Below are 18,152 nucleotides of genomic sequence, written 5' to 3'. Positions count from 1 at the left end.
ACATACATTCAACCTCTCATAACTCACCCAAATTCAGAGAGAAAATCTGTTTTTTTCCAAACTGTTTAGGATTTAATGCTGAACGTAAAAATTTCAATATCTCAAAATCTATAATTTTCGACAACAGGTCCTTTTTTGTTTTCCTAGTCACATATGGAGACAAATTAACTGAAGCTTTGTTAAATAGGCCAGAAAATATCAAAACTTCACTGACATTGCGCACTAGATGTGGTTCAGGTTGTATTGTATTGTATTGTATGTTAACCGGGAACCTAGAAACGACAGAGAGGCTCCGTCCTCGTCGCAGCCGCAGTGGTCCACAACCCAACGACGACGTGGGTCAGGTTACTAATGGAAAAGCTCAGAATTTATTCTTTGACAGACCAATGAATTCTTGTCACTTCGTTGTGTTCACTTCTAGGAACAGTATCTCTATGTGGAAAAATCCAGTCTACACTAAGTCAGACCTATGGCACTTGGGAACTTCTGTATAACTGGCTCGGAGACCGGTACGTGGTACAAGGATTGCAGGAAGCGAAAGGTGTACTGCCCCTAACAAAAGCAAGATGAATGAAGCATTTTGGTGTTCTGAATAATTATACAGATTAATTACATTTTTTGGTGCATTCAGACCATATAAAGTCAAAAGCACTTCTGATAAAAGTGCATACTGTATTGCCATGTACCCGTGGTCTAGGGTAGTGTCTTTGACTGTTCAAATGCCCTTGGTTTTGATCCCAGGCACTGCTTAAATTTTGACTAAAGAATCATCAGCAGTGGTGGACAAAGTCTTCCAGTATAAGGAGTCGACCCTTATTCTGCCAGCAGGCTTATAGAGGCATAAGAGTGGACAGAATTTCAGGGCAACACCTTGCCCTTATAGTGGGGAACTGCCCTTAAAAGGAAAAAGGACAAGAAATGATCAGTGAAAGGAAGATACAGAAGCCTGTGAAAACAATTGCATTAAAAGAAACTCTGTATCCACAGCATATGCGGCCTGTTGTTGAAAGTGCTATGATCCCTCCATTGGCAAAAGGATTCTGGATTTGTCCTTCACTTGGATTTCTGGAAGGGGCTGCCAAGGACGAGATAACCATGAGAAAAAATTGAATAACCAATGAGAGGATAACATTCTACAAGTCAGTGTGTGGAATGCCAGACATTTGAAAGTGGTAGGGAAGCTAGAAAATCAGAGAAGGGAAATGCAAACGCTCAATCTTCATATAGTGGTGGTCAGTGAAGTGAAATTGAAAGAACATAAAGATTTCTGTTTAGAATAATATAAGGTAGTATCAGCAGCAGAAAATGGTGTAACAGGAGCAGGATCCAATATTGAATAGGAATGTCAGACAAGGAGCGAGTTACTGCACACAGTTGTTCTCATCAGAACGGACACAAGCAAATGCAAACAGGAATAGTTAGATATACATCCCGACTAACATGCAGAAAGTATGAGGATACTGAATGGGTAATTCAGTATGAAAAGTGAGATGATGATCTATCAATCGTGAAGGATTGGACCACAGTAAACTTATGGGCAAAGTGAGCTTGGTAGTAGAAAGGAGAAAAACTTCATTTAGTTCTGCAATAAATTTCAGCTAGTACTAATTATGGGAGGAGGTGTTACACTTGGAAAAATTCTAGCAGGGTTGCATCATGGTCGGAGGGATTGCAGAATCAGACTGTAAGAGAAATAGTCTCAGGTCACAATTTAAAAATAACAAAGAGAAGGCTGAAGTTTAAGAGAAGTGTTCAGAAAAATCAATGTGCAGAAATAGTCTCAGGTCACAATTTAAAAATAACAAAGAGAAGGCTGAAGTTTAAGAGAAGTGTCCAGAAAAATCAATGTGCAAGGAATGGGATAATGATGTTCTAAGGAATGATGAGGTGCATTTGAAGTTCACTTAGGGTATAGATACTGTGATAACAAGTACCACAGTAGGCAGTTCAGTTGAAAACAAGTGAACAACTCTAAAAAAGTGCAATCATGGAGGTTGCAAAGACGAATGTAGGTAATTGAAAAAAAAAACCTTGGGTAACATAAGAAATTGATCGACAAAGGAAGGAAATACAAAATGTTGACTGAAATTCAGAATTGTAGCAATGTAAGTCACTAAGGACTGAAATAAGTGGGAAGTGCAGGGAGTGTAAGTGAAAGGCTGCAGGAAAAATATGAAGAAATTGAAAAAGAAATGGTCATCAGAAGGACTGATTCAGCATATAGAAAGGTTGAAATAATCTTTCAACCTTAAGAGTGCAATGGGAGTTCTGTTGTTGAATACAGTGGAGAGAGAGGATAGATGTAAAGTGAAGGCCTACATTGGAGGCCATTATGAGGGGGAGACTTGTCTGATGAAATGAAAGAAGAAATGGGAGTCAATATGGAAAACATGAGCGATCTGTTATTAGAGTCAGAATTTTATAGAACTTTGGAATACATGATCAAACAAGACAGAAGAGATAAATAACTTCCCTTCACAATTTCTAACATCACTGGGAGAAGTGGCAACTAAAGTTGGTATTCAGAATCTATGAAATTGGAGACATACTATTGGACAAATATAATCAACACAACTCTGGAGATAGCAAGGACAGATGAGTGCAAGAACTGTCACACAATCAGTTTTAACAGCTCATCCAACCAATTTGCTAACGATGGTAATATACAGAAGAATGGAAAAGAAAATTGAGAATGTGTGACATGACGATCCATTTGTCTTGCAGAAAGGTGAGTGCAGCAGAGATGCAGCTCTGACGTTGGGTTTCATAATTTAAGGTAGACTGAAGGAAAGTCAAGATACATTCATAAGACCTGTTGACCTAGACGAAGTGTATGACAGTGTAAAATGGTCAAGATGTTTGAAATAATGAGAAAATAGGAGTACACCATATGTATATATGGGTAATATACGAGGGCTATCCACAAAATACATTACGTTTTTGTCCGTTAGGGGCAGGGCTAGCGTGGCCATCTTGATGTCATGGCATTCCGCTGCTCAGTCGGCATCCTGCCGTGCTAGTGAGACGTTCGTGCTGTACTCTGTTGAGTTACTGTGACAGTTTGAAATGTCAGCATTAATTGAAAATGCTGCGAAGTGTTAAATGCGTGCTGTAATAAGGTTTCTGACTGCAAAAAACTGTAGAAATCTATCGGCAGCTTTGTGAAGTGTATGGGGACAACATAATCACTGAACGTGGAGTGCGTCAATAGGTCATAAAATTTAAAAATGGCCGAACTAACATTCACGATGAAGAGCGAAGTGGAAGACCCAGCATAGTGACTGCCGAACTTGTCGAAAAAGTCGATGCCGCGGTCCGTGAAAACCATAATTTCACAATAACGGAACTCTATGAGTTTTCCACAAATTTCACAAAGTTTGTTGCACGAAATCATTACCGAAAAGCTTGGTTACCACAAGTTTTGTGCAAGATGGATACCAAAAATCTTGACAGAGATTCACAAAAATCAGCGAATGGCTGCAGCGTTAAAGTTTTTGGACGCTTATGAGAAAGATGGCGACTCATTACTCGATTGCATTGTTACTGGTGACGAAACATAGGTTAAGCATGTGAACTGTGAGACAAAATTGCAGTCAATGCAGTGGGGGCACACAAATTCCCCCCAAAAACCCAAGAAATGCATGCAGACAATGTCGGCAAGGAAGGTGATGGCGACTGTCTTTTGGGACAGAAAAAATGTGATTTTTGTGGATTTCCTGGAAAGAGGCACTACAATAAACTCTCAAAGGTATTGCCAAACTCTGCACAACCCCAGAAGAGCAATACAAAACAAGCGCAGGGGAAAGTTGGGCTCAAAGATCTTGCTGATTCACGACAACGCCCGGGCCCACACGGCAAATGCCACTCATGAAGTTCTCGAATCTTTTAAGTGGGAGTTGTTTCCTCATCCGCCGTACAGTCCCGATCTGGCACCGAGCGACTTCCACTTATTCCAAGCAATGAAGAAGTGGTCGGCTATGCAGCATTTTGATGACGACGCACAGCTTCAAGAAGAGGTAACCATGTGGTTGAAGGCGCAGGCGGCCGAATTTTACGACGAAGGAATTTCCAAGCTCGTCCATCGCTACAATAAGTGCCTTAATTTAAATGGCAACTATGTAGAAAAGTAGTGTTTAAGTGTGGCTTTCATCTGTATATAATAAAAAAAATTTCCAATACTTTATTTATTTTTAATTCCAAAACGAAATGTACTTTGTGGATAGCCCTCGTACAATGTGTATATACAATATGTACGAGAACCAAGAAGGAACAATAAAAATGGGAGACCAAGAATGAAGTGCTTGTATAAGAGAGTTTATAAGACAGGAATGCAGTCTTCCACTCCTTCATCAAAGAAGCAGTGAAAGACTGGGATGAGAGATATCAATGATCACATTTATTGCTAAGATTTCTGTCCTCAGTGAAACTGAGGAAGAATTACAGCACATATTGAAAGGAATGATGTGTAAACTGAGCACAAAATGTAGACTGATCGTAAAGGAAAGAAGGACAAAAATTATGAGGAGGAAAATAAATTAGATTAATGATGTAATAAACATTAAAGCCAGGGACGGCAAAGTCCTCTTAACTAGGAAACAGAATAATGTGTGGAGGATGAATAAAGGATGGCATAAAAACAGAAGACTAGCACAGGCAAAGGTGGCATTCCTGAGCAAAAGAAGTCTACTAATATCAAACACTGGCCTTCATTTGCGAAAGAAATTTCTGAGAATGTACATCTGTAGCACTCCATTATATGGTAGGAAATCATGCTCTGTAAGAGAACCAGTGAAGAATAGAACTAAAGTGTTTCAGATGTGGTGCTATAGAAGGTTACTGAAAATTAGGTGGACTAATAAGCTAAGAACAGATGACGCTCTTCACAGAATCAGTAAGGAGAGGAACATGTAGAAAATATTACAAGAAACAGGGAAAGGATGATAGGATGTGTTTAGATAACAGAGAATAACCTCCATTGTAGTAGATGGAGCTGTATAGCGTAAAAACTGTTGAGGAAGACAGAGTGGAATACATCCAACAAATAATTGAGTAAGTAGGGTGCATGTGCTACTCAGATGAAGAGATGACACAAGAGAGGAATTGATGACTGGTCGCATCAAACCAGCCAAAGACTGGTGACTCAAAAAACTGTAAGGGCAACTTTGCAAAAGCAAAACTTTATCTTACTTTCATTGGTACAGTGTTTCTTGGCCATTTTACAGATGTAGCTAAGGACATATTCAAGGTCTCCTTATCTGGCAGTGTGCATCTGCAGAAGAAACACTGTACTACACTGGTTGAAATGGCATTGGATCTCATATCATTTAAAAACTTGAGAGCAGTTATGTCAATGAAGGATAGTGTTCAGTTTTTTGGGCTGCTTAGGTAATTTCATAAGTCCATAGTTCCATATGCTAGTGGTACAATTAAAAAGCCCTTCACAATAAATGTCTTCCTCCTTGGAATAAAAAAGGCTTAGAATATAATAGTCATTTGTTCATAAACGTTCCAATATGGTTATAGCATGAGGCTGATGCATTCTTAGAGTGAGTTTGAATATGGGTAAATGTTAGATAATGAAGCTATCTTTTATTCTAATTGTTTAGCCAGTAAAATTTTTGATAGATCATATAACTTCTCACACAATATTTTTACAGGTTGCAATGGACAAATGTGGAGATATGGGAATCTTGTATCTTTGTATTTGTTCTTTTTGTTAACAAAATGTAAGAGAAGCATATGTATGCAAACTGATGAAATAATTGCTAGGCACAGATGTGTAGAACAGTATTCTTTCCACGGTATTGGAAGTATCTTGAATAAGAAAACAGCAATAACAATGTTTAACAGAGCCACAGTATTCATCACCTACTTGCAACCTATCACTATTTCTCTGACATTGCTATTTGTGAATGATTCAGTAATGTTAATATGCAGGTTGCTGCAGAAGTACCAAGTATTTTTTACCTTGTGTGCCAGACCTGGATTGTAATCTGGACTCTTGTCTTTAACACCTAGTGTTCCTTAATCTGTCAGCTCCCCACAGTATTTCATCTATATCAAATGCTATTTTTGGCACATATCACTGGATAGAAATGAAGTTAAAAGTTTCATTCAGCCATCCTCACTTAAATTTCTGATGGATTTCCATAATCACAGTAAGCAGACACCTGTATGATTACTGTAACAATCCAGTCACTGTTAATTTGTTTCAACATGTCACTACAGTGTCCAGTCATGGTAAGCTTTAGGGTATTTTCTGCTACTTCTGTTCAGTGTTAACTGTTTTTAGTAGCTATCTGTAAATAAAGGACACGGGATGGCACCATAAATAAAATTCTGGCTGGGTTTGTTTACACTGGATATGTAATAATTAGATTGAGATAGGTGTGTTATGTCCATTCATTAGTGTCACGTTCCAGTGAGATTCAATGTTCAAGTAAACGAATGAGTTTTTTTTTAACAATGTATTGTAGTTATCCTGTATGTATGCTCTATAATACATTTGAACATCCCACAGTGGTACTTGTCTGCTAATAGAGTAAAATGCCATGCTTCCAAATGTATACAAGTGAATATGAATGTATAATGGGTACAGAGAGTCAATCCATAATCACTTCTCTATGCTTATAAATTCTTTTCAGTTGATCACATAATCAGGATAATGATATAAATAGTAGAATTGTAAAAATAATCCTAAGTATTGTCATTCAAATTGCATAATTGAACATATGCATCCCAGCTGCTTTGACAAAATTTTTTTAACTGATGTGTTGCTGAGAGAGCCATGTTGAAAATCTCAGTTATTGAACAAAACACCTAAATATTTACTGGCTTGTTGTTAGATGATTTCTCTCTGAGACAGAAAATTTTGCTAGCTCTCAGCTGAGGTTCTGCATAGTATATCTCAGAATTAATGGTCAACATGAAACTGTGTATAGTTAACTTTTAAGAGCAGAATGTCTTCTATGGGATCGTAGCTCACTCATTTTCACAAAGTTATCTGTGTACGGGGAACTATTAAAAGCTGGAAATCTGTGTTGAAATATTTTACTTTTGTTGTAATGTTGAAATAACTGTGCACTGAATATCTGACTTTGAAGCATGTTTGCTAGAACAGCTGTGGAGGTTTTTCAAGTTGGGGTCCTAGTCAAAAGGGAAATCTGTTATCTGGGTTGGAAAACTATGGACCCCAGCAATCATTGCCTGGAAGTGTGATTATGGTTGTGGTCTGCTACATAGAGTTTTTGTGGATTTTCCACAGTGTGTAATGGATATTATCTTGAATAGCAAGAAGTTTGAATAACCATGAGCTAGTATCATTTGACAGTTCATAAATGTTGTTAGATGAATTTGTGGGAATAGTTGTCAGAGGGAATGTTAGCAGATCAATCATATATAGGCTCAATGGCAGATAAAGTAAGTGACAGGCCTCAGACCATTGGTAAGGATTTAAGGAAACTGAAATTTGTCTACAAACCAGATTACATGACTGACAGTTGTCAGGTTATACTAACAGGCTCATTAATCAGGAACAGAGAAATGCAGCACAAATGCTCATGAGTTAGTTTCACACATGTTCCAGAATCTCAGCTTTTAGGTACCTGGAACCATGCAAAAGCCTACTTACTAAATTCCAAAAACTAGTTTTTAAATTGAAAGCTATGAATATTCTTCATACACATATGTGTGTCATAGGGCCAGTGAAGATAAACATAAAAACTACAACATATTACACAGAATTATATAAACAGTCTTCCCATGTTCCATCCATGAATGAAACAGGAAGAAATCTAAATATTGGTACAATTGCACTTAATAAAGGTCTGTACAGTACAGTTGTAGATGGAGATCTTGGAACTGGAATGAAGTTAAGTGTTAGGGACACATAAAGAAGCTACTTTTATGATGATGCCATTGGTCAAGTTGCACATGGGTTCTCATTCTCATGGCAGAAGTCACATTCCTTGACTATTTTTAAAAATATTTTATTCTTTAATGTTACTGCAAGGCTACTGTGATAACTGCAGGTATGCTCTGGATGGCTTGGCTGCATAGAGAGAAAGAAATGGAAATGCAGTGAACATGTGTGGCCCTGGGAAGTGCAGACCTGGATGCTGAATACTCCATCTCAGTGGTCAGCACGACTGGCGGCATCCATACGGTGTATCTCTGCAGCGACAACTGTTAGCAGCCGTGCCTCATCATCTGGTCCCAGTGCCACGGCCTTGTCCAGCTGTAGTCCCAGCTGCAGCCCACCAGCATAGCTCAGAATGCTCACACCCATTCCTGTGAACACACACAGCCACAGCTAAAGCCAGTGCTGAGGCTTGTTAGTGATTGTTTAGAAGAATCAGGGAATCCAAACACTTTTCTTTGGGTAGATCTTTCCTGAGATGGCTTATCACCTTCCTGTGCTCTCTGTACAATGTGTCATATATGTAACCATGCAGTTCTGATCCAAGCTTAAGGCAGGGCAATATTTCAGAGTATTATATGTGCTTAAATAGTAGATCAGAGTTAGAGAAATTAGGAGTCATTGTAATGACACATAACAGAACAGCATGCGATTTCAAAGGATTGACTCCTACAGTGTCCACTGTGTCATCTATTGGAACTTTCCCCATGCAATGACAAAAATGGAGCAGACCATGTGTACCTATTTCTCAGTTAACTTTCTGAGAATAAATTAGGGGGAAATGTAAGAGTCTAAAAAATGACATGCAATCTTCCCCCCTGGATCTGCTTCTGCTAATGCTCACACCCTACTGACATGAGGGTTGCTAAATGCTTTAGGGTCCAGATAAGATATCATCATCTTAGCATGCTACATGACAAGAATTTGGACAACTATGTGAAATGAGAATCCACCTTGTTCAGAACGTTTAGGGAGAGTGATTAATATTTCAGAAAGGGGTTGTATGGGCAAGTAAGAGTTAAAAAATGCAGTTGATAATGTAGGCAGCTGGCCATGAGTTCAGAACTACAGATGCCTGAAGCTGATTCATTCACTTTCTACACACAGTGTGGCAGGTCCTGGGGTGTTATGACTGCTACAGAGTGGTGGTGGTGCCATTCTTCTAGTTGTCAGGGTAGCAATGGCTCTCCCACATGGGCATTGTGGGTTCAGTGGGTTGTCAAAGGTTACAGGAATCCATTGTTGGTGAAAGTAGCTGCAGCAAGACACATGGCATGAATGTAAGCTATTTATTACTCCTGCAAGCCACAGCAGTTACAGGTGAACATCCTTGTTTGGTGGCATGACAAGGGCATCAAAATGAAGATCTCCATGTTCCATTGGCCACTGTGCTACACAGTGGTGAAAAGTTGTATTTCATAGGTGACGGGGATCTTGGATTAAGGGTTTGACTGTAAGAATGATAGAACACTCCACACAAAATAAGCCCAGATTTGAGATGTGGTACCTGACCCAGGGATGGATACTTATTAAGGTGAATCTGGTTCTAAATTATATCCACAAGGCCTAAGTGAGATGTGGAGGATACTTTATATCTTAGTAGTAGTGAGAGACAAATGATTCTCTTATATGCCTCCATATGCACCCTATTATCTTAGTCTCATGATCCTCACACTTGGTATACAATGATGACAGCAGAGTGGTCATACAATCTTCCTCAAATACAAGCTCCCTGATATGACCCAACTCAAAGGATTTTATGCAAGATTTCCCTTAGAACTTCCATTGCACTTTCACATGGGCTACAGTTAACAGGTACAATCTGAGCAGGGTATTTCTAAATCCATTCTTGGTCTGCTGCCATGCAGACTTGACAAGGACTCCAAATGCTGGAGCAGTACTATAGAACTGGACAAACTAGTGTCTTGTATGCAGTTTCCTTTGCAGCTGCCCTACTTGCCAGAACATTTATAACAAATCTAAGTTTTCCATTCACTTTCCATAGCCTTGACTTTAAGAGTTCATCTCACTTCATATCATCTCTTGATATTACCCATAAATATGTAAACAATGTGAAATGATTTGAATAGTTGCCACTAACCTTGTAATCAGACATTATTGGATTTTCTCTCTTTGTTATGGATGTCCTGCATTTACCTATCCTTAGCTGGAGATCTCTGGAGTACCAGCTGCATCCTAGTTTCATTAGACTTGAGTAGATAAGAGGCTCTGTCTGGGTCAACATCTATTTCCCAACATTTCATGGGAACACTATGTTTTCCGTTCTTCAGATAAAAACACTTCCACAGGATGACTGTACCATGCGGGAGCAATAACACATGCTTAACTAAGAGGACTTTGAATAGCCCACTGAGCTCAGGAAAGAATTCTGTAGTAAAGTGCACAGTGGTTTGGAAGATTCTAGAAAAATTCAGTTCGAGTATTAAATGAACAGAGCAATCATTTATGGAGGTTTCTCTCTTCAGTCTGCAAAATGGTCTTCAGTGTATAGAAAGTGGATTGAAATCAGTGGACTGTTTGCAAAATGGGACATAGTTAAAAATGGCTGTCAACCGGCAAGCAATGCAGATGTAGAATGCAAAATTGTTAGCACTCAGCAGCCATGAAACTCCAACAGACTTTGAACTACAGCAAGAGCATTTTATTGTGCAAAGACCTAATGCACACCTTCATTGATGAATTAAAGGATGAAGACATAACTGATGTGAAGAACAGAAAGATGAGGTTCACTGTCAAGCTAGAGAATGCAGCTCCATTTATACTTACACGTAAGTCGCCTTCATTGCCCAAACACACATCGACTAGTTTCATCCACCTCAGTTTGAGGCCTTATGTCGCTTAACCTGTGTGATTTTTGTCACTGTGGCCACATCACCACTGCTTGTAAGCAGTAAAGTGTGTGTGGGAAACATGTCCAAGTCCCCCATAACGCAGTTCCAAGAAAACATTCAGACTATTGTGTCAATAATGTAAGGCATTCAATGAACAAAATAATATACACGAGACAGAGATTACAAATCAAATTCAGTATCCTGAAGCATAGATGTCTGAAAGGGAAGGCAAGAGAGAGAATCTGGGGGTATAGTGTCTGTATAATTGACAGCCAAATGAAAATGGGACAGATGGAAGAAAGTAAGCAAACTGTTCATTATTTCGCCATAATTGTTAATATATTTACCCCACTGTGATACAAGATGGACAGTGTCCATATGGAAAAAATGTCTTCTACTGCTTACGGAAACATGATTGTGCCCAGGTGTGCGTCTCTTCCTTTGAAGCAAATTGATGGCCATGAATGTCTTTCTTCAAGGTTCTAAAAGTATGGGAATCACATAGGGAGAGAGCGAGACAGTATGGGGGATGTGTAAGGGCTTCCCAGCGAAACTTCAGCAGCATTCTGGAGACAACCTGGACAACATACGGTCCTGCACATTTGCATACAGGCTCAATCTCTTCCCCTGTGATTTCCATATTTTTGGAGCCATAAAGAATAACATTCGTAGCCGTCATCGTGCTGCGGATGAAAAGTGCTCACCTGGGTACAATCATGGTTCCTTAAGTAACCACAGATAGTTTTCAATGAAGGCATTGACGATCTTGTCCCACAGTGGGATAAATGCGTAAACAGTTATGGTTATTAGTATTACGTTTGAAATAGCAAAGAGTTTATATAATTTTTCCATCTGACTCATTTTCATTTAACTGCTCCCTATTTTCGTTACCTGAACAGAAATCGCATGCACTTCTCAGGATGATTTTCTATGATTCCACAAATCAGCATATTTAAAATTATGAAGTGCAACGGCAAAGACCTTCACTTTCTCAAGTATTTCATAACTTGAGTTTGTTTGAATGTCAGGCTGTTCATAGTAAATTATACCACTGCAATGGCGCTGCGGCAATTTCGGCTCTGATTTACTAGTAGCCTTTACAAAATATTACCAAGTTTCCTGTGTCGCCTCCTCAAACCTCGCTCATCGAGGCACAGAAATGAACAATTTCGATTTGTCGGTTTGCGGACAACGGCAACTCTTCCCAGCCCAAAGTATCCGCAATAAATCTATCATTTATCTCCTCCCATTTTCCACAGGGACAAACTCTTCCCCTGCTACACATTTTTTTTACAATTTGCCTGTGTCCAAAGGAGGTCACTGATATCTTGCTGAGACCACATTCAGTTTTACATGGCAGAACGATTTTACTAGACTTTGAAGAACATGACCATGCTATGTTGGAGGTGTTTTCATCTATATTTCAGCTACGGGCCCAGATGCAGTCGAAAAGAAAAATACCGTTTTCTGCGCAAGAAGAGACGAAAAATGTGAAAGTTCAAGGTCGAAACGATGTTCTGTCCGGTAATTGGGGCCTTCTTAAACTGTATTAAATGCGCAACACATCATCGATGCTGCCATACTGTTATGAATTCTCCATTGGAGTGGCTGCATTGTGTCAAACTAGGGAGACGACGACCATCTTTGTTTAGTACTAAGCTGTTAACACTCGATTCTGCTGACCAGTTTGAGGGTTGTTTTGGAAGGTTTCCCACATTCGTCTTTTCGGATACTGACGCTAAGTTACACTTTGTCCGTAGCTTCCAAAACACAGTTCGTCCAATTTTTATTATAGCAGTCAACAATAAAGATTACAAGATACGAAAAAAATGCAATAAAGCCATTAAAATGGTCAGATGTGAAGTTTTGTAAGCACAAAAATGTTATAGATGACATCGAAAGTGTATAGGAGTTTTTAAACTTTATTTGTTGTTTCATCACTTTGAGTACTAATCTGTGGCATTTTTGTTCTTATCCTATAGGATTTTCACAATCGATCTGATTTTTTTTCTATTGCATATTTTAGCCATCAGTATCAACCTACTATTATTGGTGTGTAGATAAAAGTATTTTTTGTGAATATTTTCTAACTTTATTTTCTGACTCGTAGGACACGCTAGATTTAATGATACAGCGTATCACTTCGGATCGTTAAATCTAAAAGGTGCTATGCATAATAACTATATAGGTAGATGTACATTGCTTAAACTAAGGAACTGCGCTTATCTTTTAGTTATTAATGTAATATACCTTCAAAAATATTGACAGGATGAATATCAAACGTTTGACATAAAATAAGTTTCGCATACATGCTCTCAAGTCTAGTTCTTGGGCAACGACACGTTCCCATACTCACTGAATCAGCTGTACAAAAATGTGGCAGTTTAGAATCTTCCTATCTCTTGGATAAACTTCTGTGTACCCCCATGTTCTGACGCAAAGAAGATTTATCAGGCTTAAAAATTTTTACTACATTGTTTGCTTCTGTAGCGAAAAAAATACGAGAAGAAAGAAATCACCCATATCAGCCCCCCCCCAACAGAATCTGTTACGGTGGTCTCGCTCGCCACAGACACCGCTCTGGGCATTTCGCTTTGTAATTCATAGGTTGGCACCAGACATTAGTAGAACTACTGCTAGAGGCAGCTACACAGTTACTGCGGCTGTTAAACCGATGGTCAAGCCCCCCTTGGACACGCCCTCCTCGGCCCTCGCAGGCAGCACCGATATTGAAGCTTGTAATAGGTAGCCACACTTCAATAGAGTCTCTACTACGGCTGCAGGTACCCAGCCTCTGTATCTCCGTGATTAGTGCATTACAGACTTGGATATGAAACTGGACACTTGATGTCCTATTGGACCTGACTGCATTCGTATTCTCTTTAATCCTTTATGTTAAATAAACGATTTTTACCTAACTGTTCTTGAGTCTCTTATTCTTTGCTTTCTTCCTTCACAACCCAAGCATCGCTACAGGTACAACGGTTGGATCAAATATACTTGGAATAATTTTCATGCAAAAATAAACCTCGAATCTGCTCCACATCGCCAGTTGTTGAAGATATGAGCCCAAGAGTGTAGCTATAGGGGCAGTTAGAGAGCAAACTCGAAAACTATTCTTTGCGACAAAGACACTATGACCAAACAAAGAAAAACACAGTGGAAATTTACAGAACAGCAAAACGGTTCAAAGCCATCAAATTGTGCTTTACCACTCTTAACTGACAAGGGGGGAGGGGCACAACGTTGGGATCACAGATTTACTTTAAGCTTTGTACGCCCTTAATAGGCCATTAAAATAACATAATGTGCAAGTACTAAGGCGCACTATTCTGGCAATTCCGAGAAAATCGCAAGAGAAGTTTTACAACACGTCCATTGTGTAACTGATGTATCTGTACAATGATGCCAATCGCAGGAAGCCACTGTGGTCAAGCGGTGCCGGCATGGTAACACAGCGTGTCTGGTCAGAGGGTTAACTGCCCTCTGTAATAAAAAAAAATTAAAAAAAACTGAGTGAACGGGAACGGATGTCATGCAACAAACAGTAACGAACAAAATGAGATAAAAAATTCTCAGAAATTTCTTCCTCAAATTACGGTCTATGTTTGATACTAGTAGACTTCTCTTGGCCAGGAATTCCCTTTTTGCCAGTGCTAGTATGCTTTTGATGTCCTCCTCGCTCCGTCAGTCATAGGTTATTTCGCTGCCTAGGTAGTGGAATTCCTTAACTTCATCTGCTTCTTGATCATCAAGCCTGATATTAAGTTTCTCGCTGTTGCCATTTCTGCTACTTCTAATTACTTCGGTCTTTCTTCGATTTACTCTCAGTCCAGAGTTTGTACTCACTAGATTGTTCGTTCCATTCAGCACATCATGTAATTCTTCTTCACTTTCACTCAGGATAGCTATGTCATCAGCGAATAGTATCATTGACATCCTTTCACCTTGTATTTTAATTCCGCTCCTGAACCTTTCTTTTACTTTCATTATTGCTTCTTCGATGTACAGATTGAACAGTAGGGGCGAAAGACTACATCCCTGTCTTACATCCTTTTTAAGTCGAGCACTTCGTTCTTGGTCGTCTACTCTTATTATTTCCTCTTGGCTCTTGTACATATTGTATATTATCCGATTCTCCCAATAGCTGAGCACCATTTTACGCTGCCGAACGCTTTTTCCAATTCGACAAACCTTTCCTTTTTTTTTTTAGTCTTACTTCTATTATCAACCGCAACGTCAGAATTGCCTCTCTGGTGTCCTCGTCTTTCCTAACGCCAAAATGATAAGTCACCTAACACATACTCAATTTTCTTTTCCGTTGTTGTTGTGGTCTTCAGTCCAGAGACTGGTTTGATGCAGCTCTCCATGATACTCTATCCTCTGCAAGGTTCTTCATCTCGCAGTACCTACTGCAACCTATATCCTTCTGAATCTGTTTAGTGTATTCATCTCTTCGTCTCCCTCCACGCTGCCCTCCAATACTAAATTGGTGATCCCTTGATGCCTCAGAGTATGCCCTACCAGCCGATCCCTTCTTCTAGTCAAGTTGTGCCACAAATTTCTCTTTTCTCCAATTCTGTTCAATACCTCCTCATTAGTTATGTGATCTACCCATCTAATCTTCAGCACTCTTCTGTAGCACCACATTTCGAAAGCTTCTATTCTCTTCTTGTCCAAACTATTTATCGTCCATGTTTCACTTCCATACATGGCTACACTCCATACAAATACTTTCAGAAACGACTTCCTGACACTTCAATCTATACTCGATGTTAACAAATTTCTCTTCTTCAGAAACGCTTTCCTTGCCATTGCCTGTCTATTGCTATCCTCTCTACTTCGACCATCATCAGGTATTTTGCTCCCCAAATAGCAAAACTCATTTACTACTTTAAGCGTCTCATTTCCTAATCTAATTCCCACAGCATCACCCGATTTAATTCGACTACATTCCATTATCCTCGTTTTGCTTTTGTTGGTGTTCATCTTATATCCTCCTTTCAAGACATTGTCCATTCCGTTCAACTTCTTTTCCCGGGTCCATTGCTGTCTCTGACAGAATTACAATGTCGTCGGCGAACGTCAGAGTTTTTATTTCTTCTCCAAGGATTTTAATTCCTACTCCGAATTTTTCTTTTGTTTCCTTTACTGCATGCTCAATATACAGATTGATTAACATCGGGGATAGGCTACAACCCTGTCTCACTCCCTTCCCAACCACTGCTTCCTTTTCATGTTCCTCGACTCTTATAACTGCCATCTGGTTTCTGTACAAATTGTAAATAGCCTTTCGCTCACTGTATTTTACCCCTGCCACCCTCAGAATGTGAAAGAGAGTATTCCAGCCAACATTGTCAAAAACTTTCTCTAAGTCTACAAATGCTAGAAACGTAGGTTTGTCTTTCCTTAATCTATTTTCTAAGATATTATCGTTGCCAGGGCAACGGCCTTGCCGCAGTGGATACACCGGTTCCCGTCAGATCACCGAAGTTAAGCGCCGTCGGGTGTGGCCGGCACTTGGATGGGTGACCATCCAGGTCGCCATGCGCTGTTGCCATTTTCCGGGGTGCACTCAGCCTCGTGATGCCAATTGAGGAGCTACTCGACCGAATTGTAGCGGCTCCGGTCATAGAAAACCACCGTAACGACTGGGAGAGCGGTGTGCTGACCATACGGCCCTCCTATCCGCATCCTCAGCTGAGGATGACACGGCTGTCGGATGGTCCCGATGGGCCTCTTGTTGCCTGAAGACGGAGTGCATTCTTGCCAGAAACTTGGATGCATGAGCTTTAGAGCTGATTGTGCGATAATTCTCCCATTTGTCAGCTCTTTCAGTCTTCGGAACTGTGTGGATATTATTTTTCCGAAAGACAGATATGTCGCCAGACTCATACATCTACACACCTACGTGAATAGTCGTTTTGTTGCCACTTCCCCCAATGATTTTAGAAAATCTGATGTAATGTTATCTATCCCTTCTGCATTATTTGATCCTAAGTTCTCCAAAGCTCTTTTAAATTCCGATTCTAATAATGGATCCCCTATCTCTTCTAAAGCGATTCCTGTTTCTCCTTCAATCACATCAAATAAATCTTCCTCCTCAGAGGCCTTCAAGATACTCTCTGCAGCTATCCGCTCTCTCCTCTGCATTTAACAGCGGAATTACCGTTGAACACTCTTTATGTTACCATCCTTGCTTTCAATTTCACCGAAGGTTATTTTGCTATATGCTGAGTCAGTTCTTTCGACAATCATTTGCCGGCCGCGGTGGCCGTGCGGTTCTGGCGCTGCAGTCCGGAACCGCGGGACTGCTACGGTCGCGGGTTCGAATCCTGCCTCGGGCATGGGTGTGTGTGATGTCCTTAGGTTACTTAGGTTTAAGTAGTTCTAAGTTCTAGGAGACTTATGACCTAAGATGTTGAGTCCCATAGTGCTCAGAGCCATTTTTTTGACAATCATTTCTTTTTCTATTTCTTCACATTTTTCATGCAGTCACTTCGTCTTCGCTTCACTGCAATTCCTATTTATTTGATTCCTCAGGGTCTTGTATTTCTGTACTCCTGAATTTCCCTGAAAATTCTTGTACTTCCTTCATCGATCAACTATTACCCATGGTTTCTTCACAGTTAGCTTCTTTGTTCTTATGTTTTTCAGTCCAACTTTTGTGATTGCCCTTTTTACAGATGTCCATTCCTCTTCTACTGTACTTCCTACTGGGCTATTCTTTATTGCTGTGTCAATAGTCTTAGAGATCTTCAAGCGTATCTCGACATTCCTTAGTACTTCTCTATCCAACTTCTTTGTGTATTAATTCTTCATAACAAGTCTCTTAAACTTCAGCGTACTCTTCATCACTACTACATTGTGATCTGAGTCTATATCTGCTCCTGGGTACGCCTTACAATCCAGTATCTGATTTCGGGATCTCTGTCTGACCATGATGTAATCTACCTTAAATCTTCCCATATAACCTGGCCTTTTCCAAGTATACCTTCTCCTTTTGTGATTCTTGAACAGAGTATTCGTTATTACTAGCTGAACTTCATTGTAGACCTCAATTAGTCATTTCCCTTTCTCATTCCAAGTACTAAGTCCATGTTCTCCCGTAACCCTTTCTTGTACTCCTTCCCCTAAAACTGCATTTGAGTTCCCCACGACTATTAGATTTTCATCCCCCTTCACGTAATGAATTACCCGTTCAGTATCCTCATATACTTTCTCTTCATCTTCAGCTTGCGATGTCGGCGTGTATACCTGAACTATCTTTGTCGGTGTTGGTTTGCCGTCTATTCCGATGAGAATAATCCTGTCACTAAACTGCCCTACCTTCCTATCCATAGCGAATCCTACACCCGTTATACTATTTTCTGCTAATGCTG

General features: G+C 39.8%; 1 protein-coding gene and 1 pseudogene across 1 annotated transcript in view; one reads left to right on the top strand and one right to left on the bottom strand.

Annotated features, from left to right (window-relative positions):
- Positions 1-7,436: 7,436 nt before the first annotated feature.
- The window catches only part of LOC126252257 (uncharacterized), a 163,688-nt gene continuing 152,972 nt past the window's right edge, over positions 7,437-18,152 (bottom strand). The window contains exon 12 of the mRNA XM_049953130.1: positions 7,437-8,289. Within this exon, the coding sequence (XP_049809087.1) occupies positions 8,132-8,289 (158 nt within the window). The 3' untranslated portion in view covers positions 7,437-8,131. The remainder of the gene's footprint in view (positions 8,290-18,152) is intronic.
- On the top strand, positions 16,213-16,330 carry LOC126254253 (5S ribosomal RNA; annotated as a pseudogene).

The sequence above is a fragment of the Schistocerca nitens genome, chromosome 4 (genome assembly GCF_023898315.1).
Source record: "Schistocerca nitens isolate TAMUIC-IGC-003100 chromosome 4, iqSchNite1.1, whole genome shotgun sequence".
Lineage (NCBI taxonomy): Eukaryota > Metazoa > Arthropoda > Insecta > Orthoptera > Acrididae > Schistocerca > Schistocerca nitens.
Note: the sequence above shows the minus strand (reverse complement) of the source record. Positions and strands in the feature narration are given on the sequence as shown.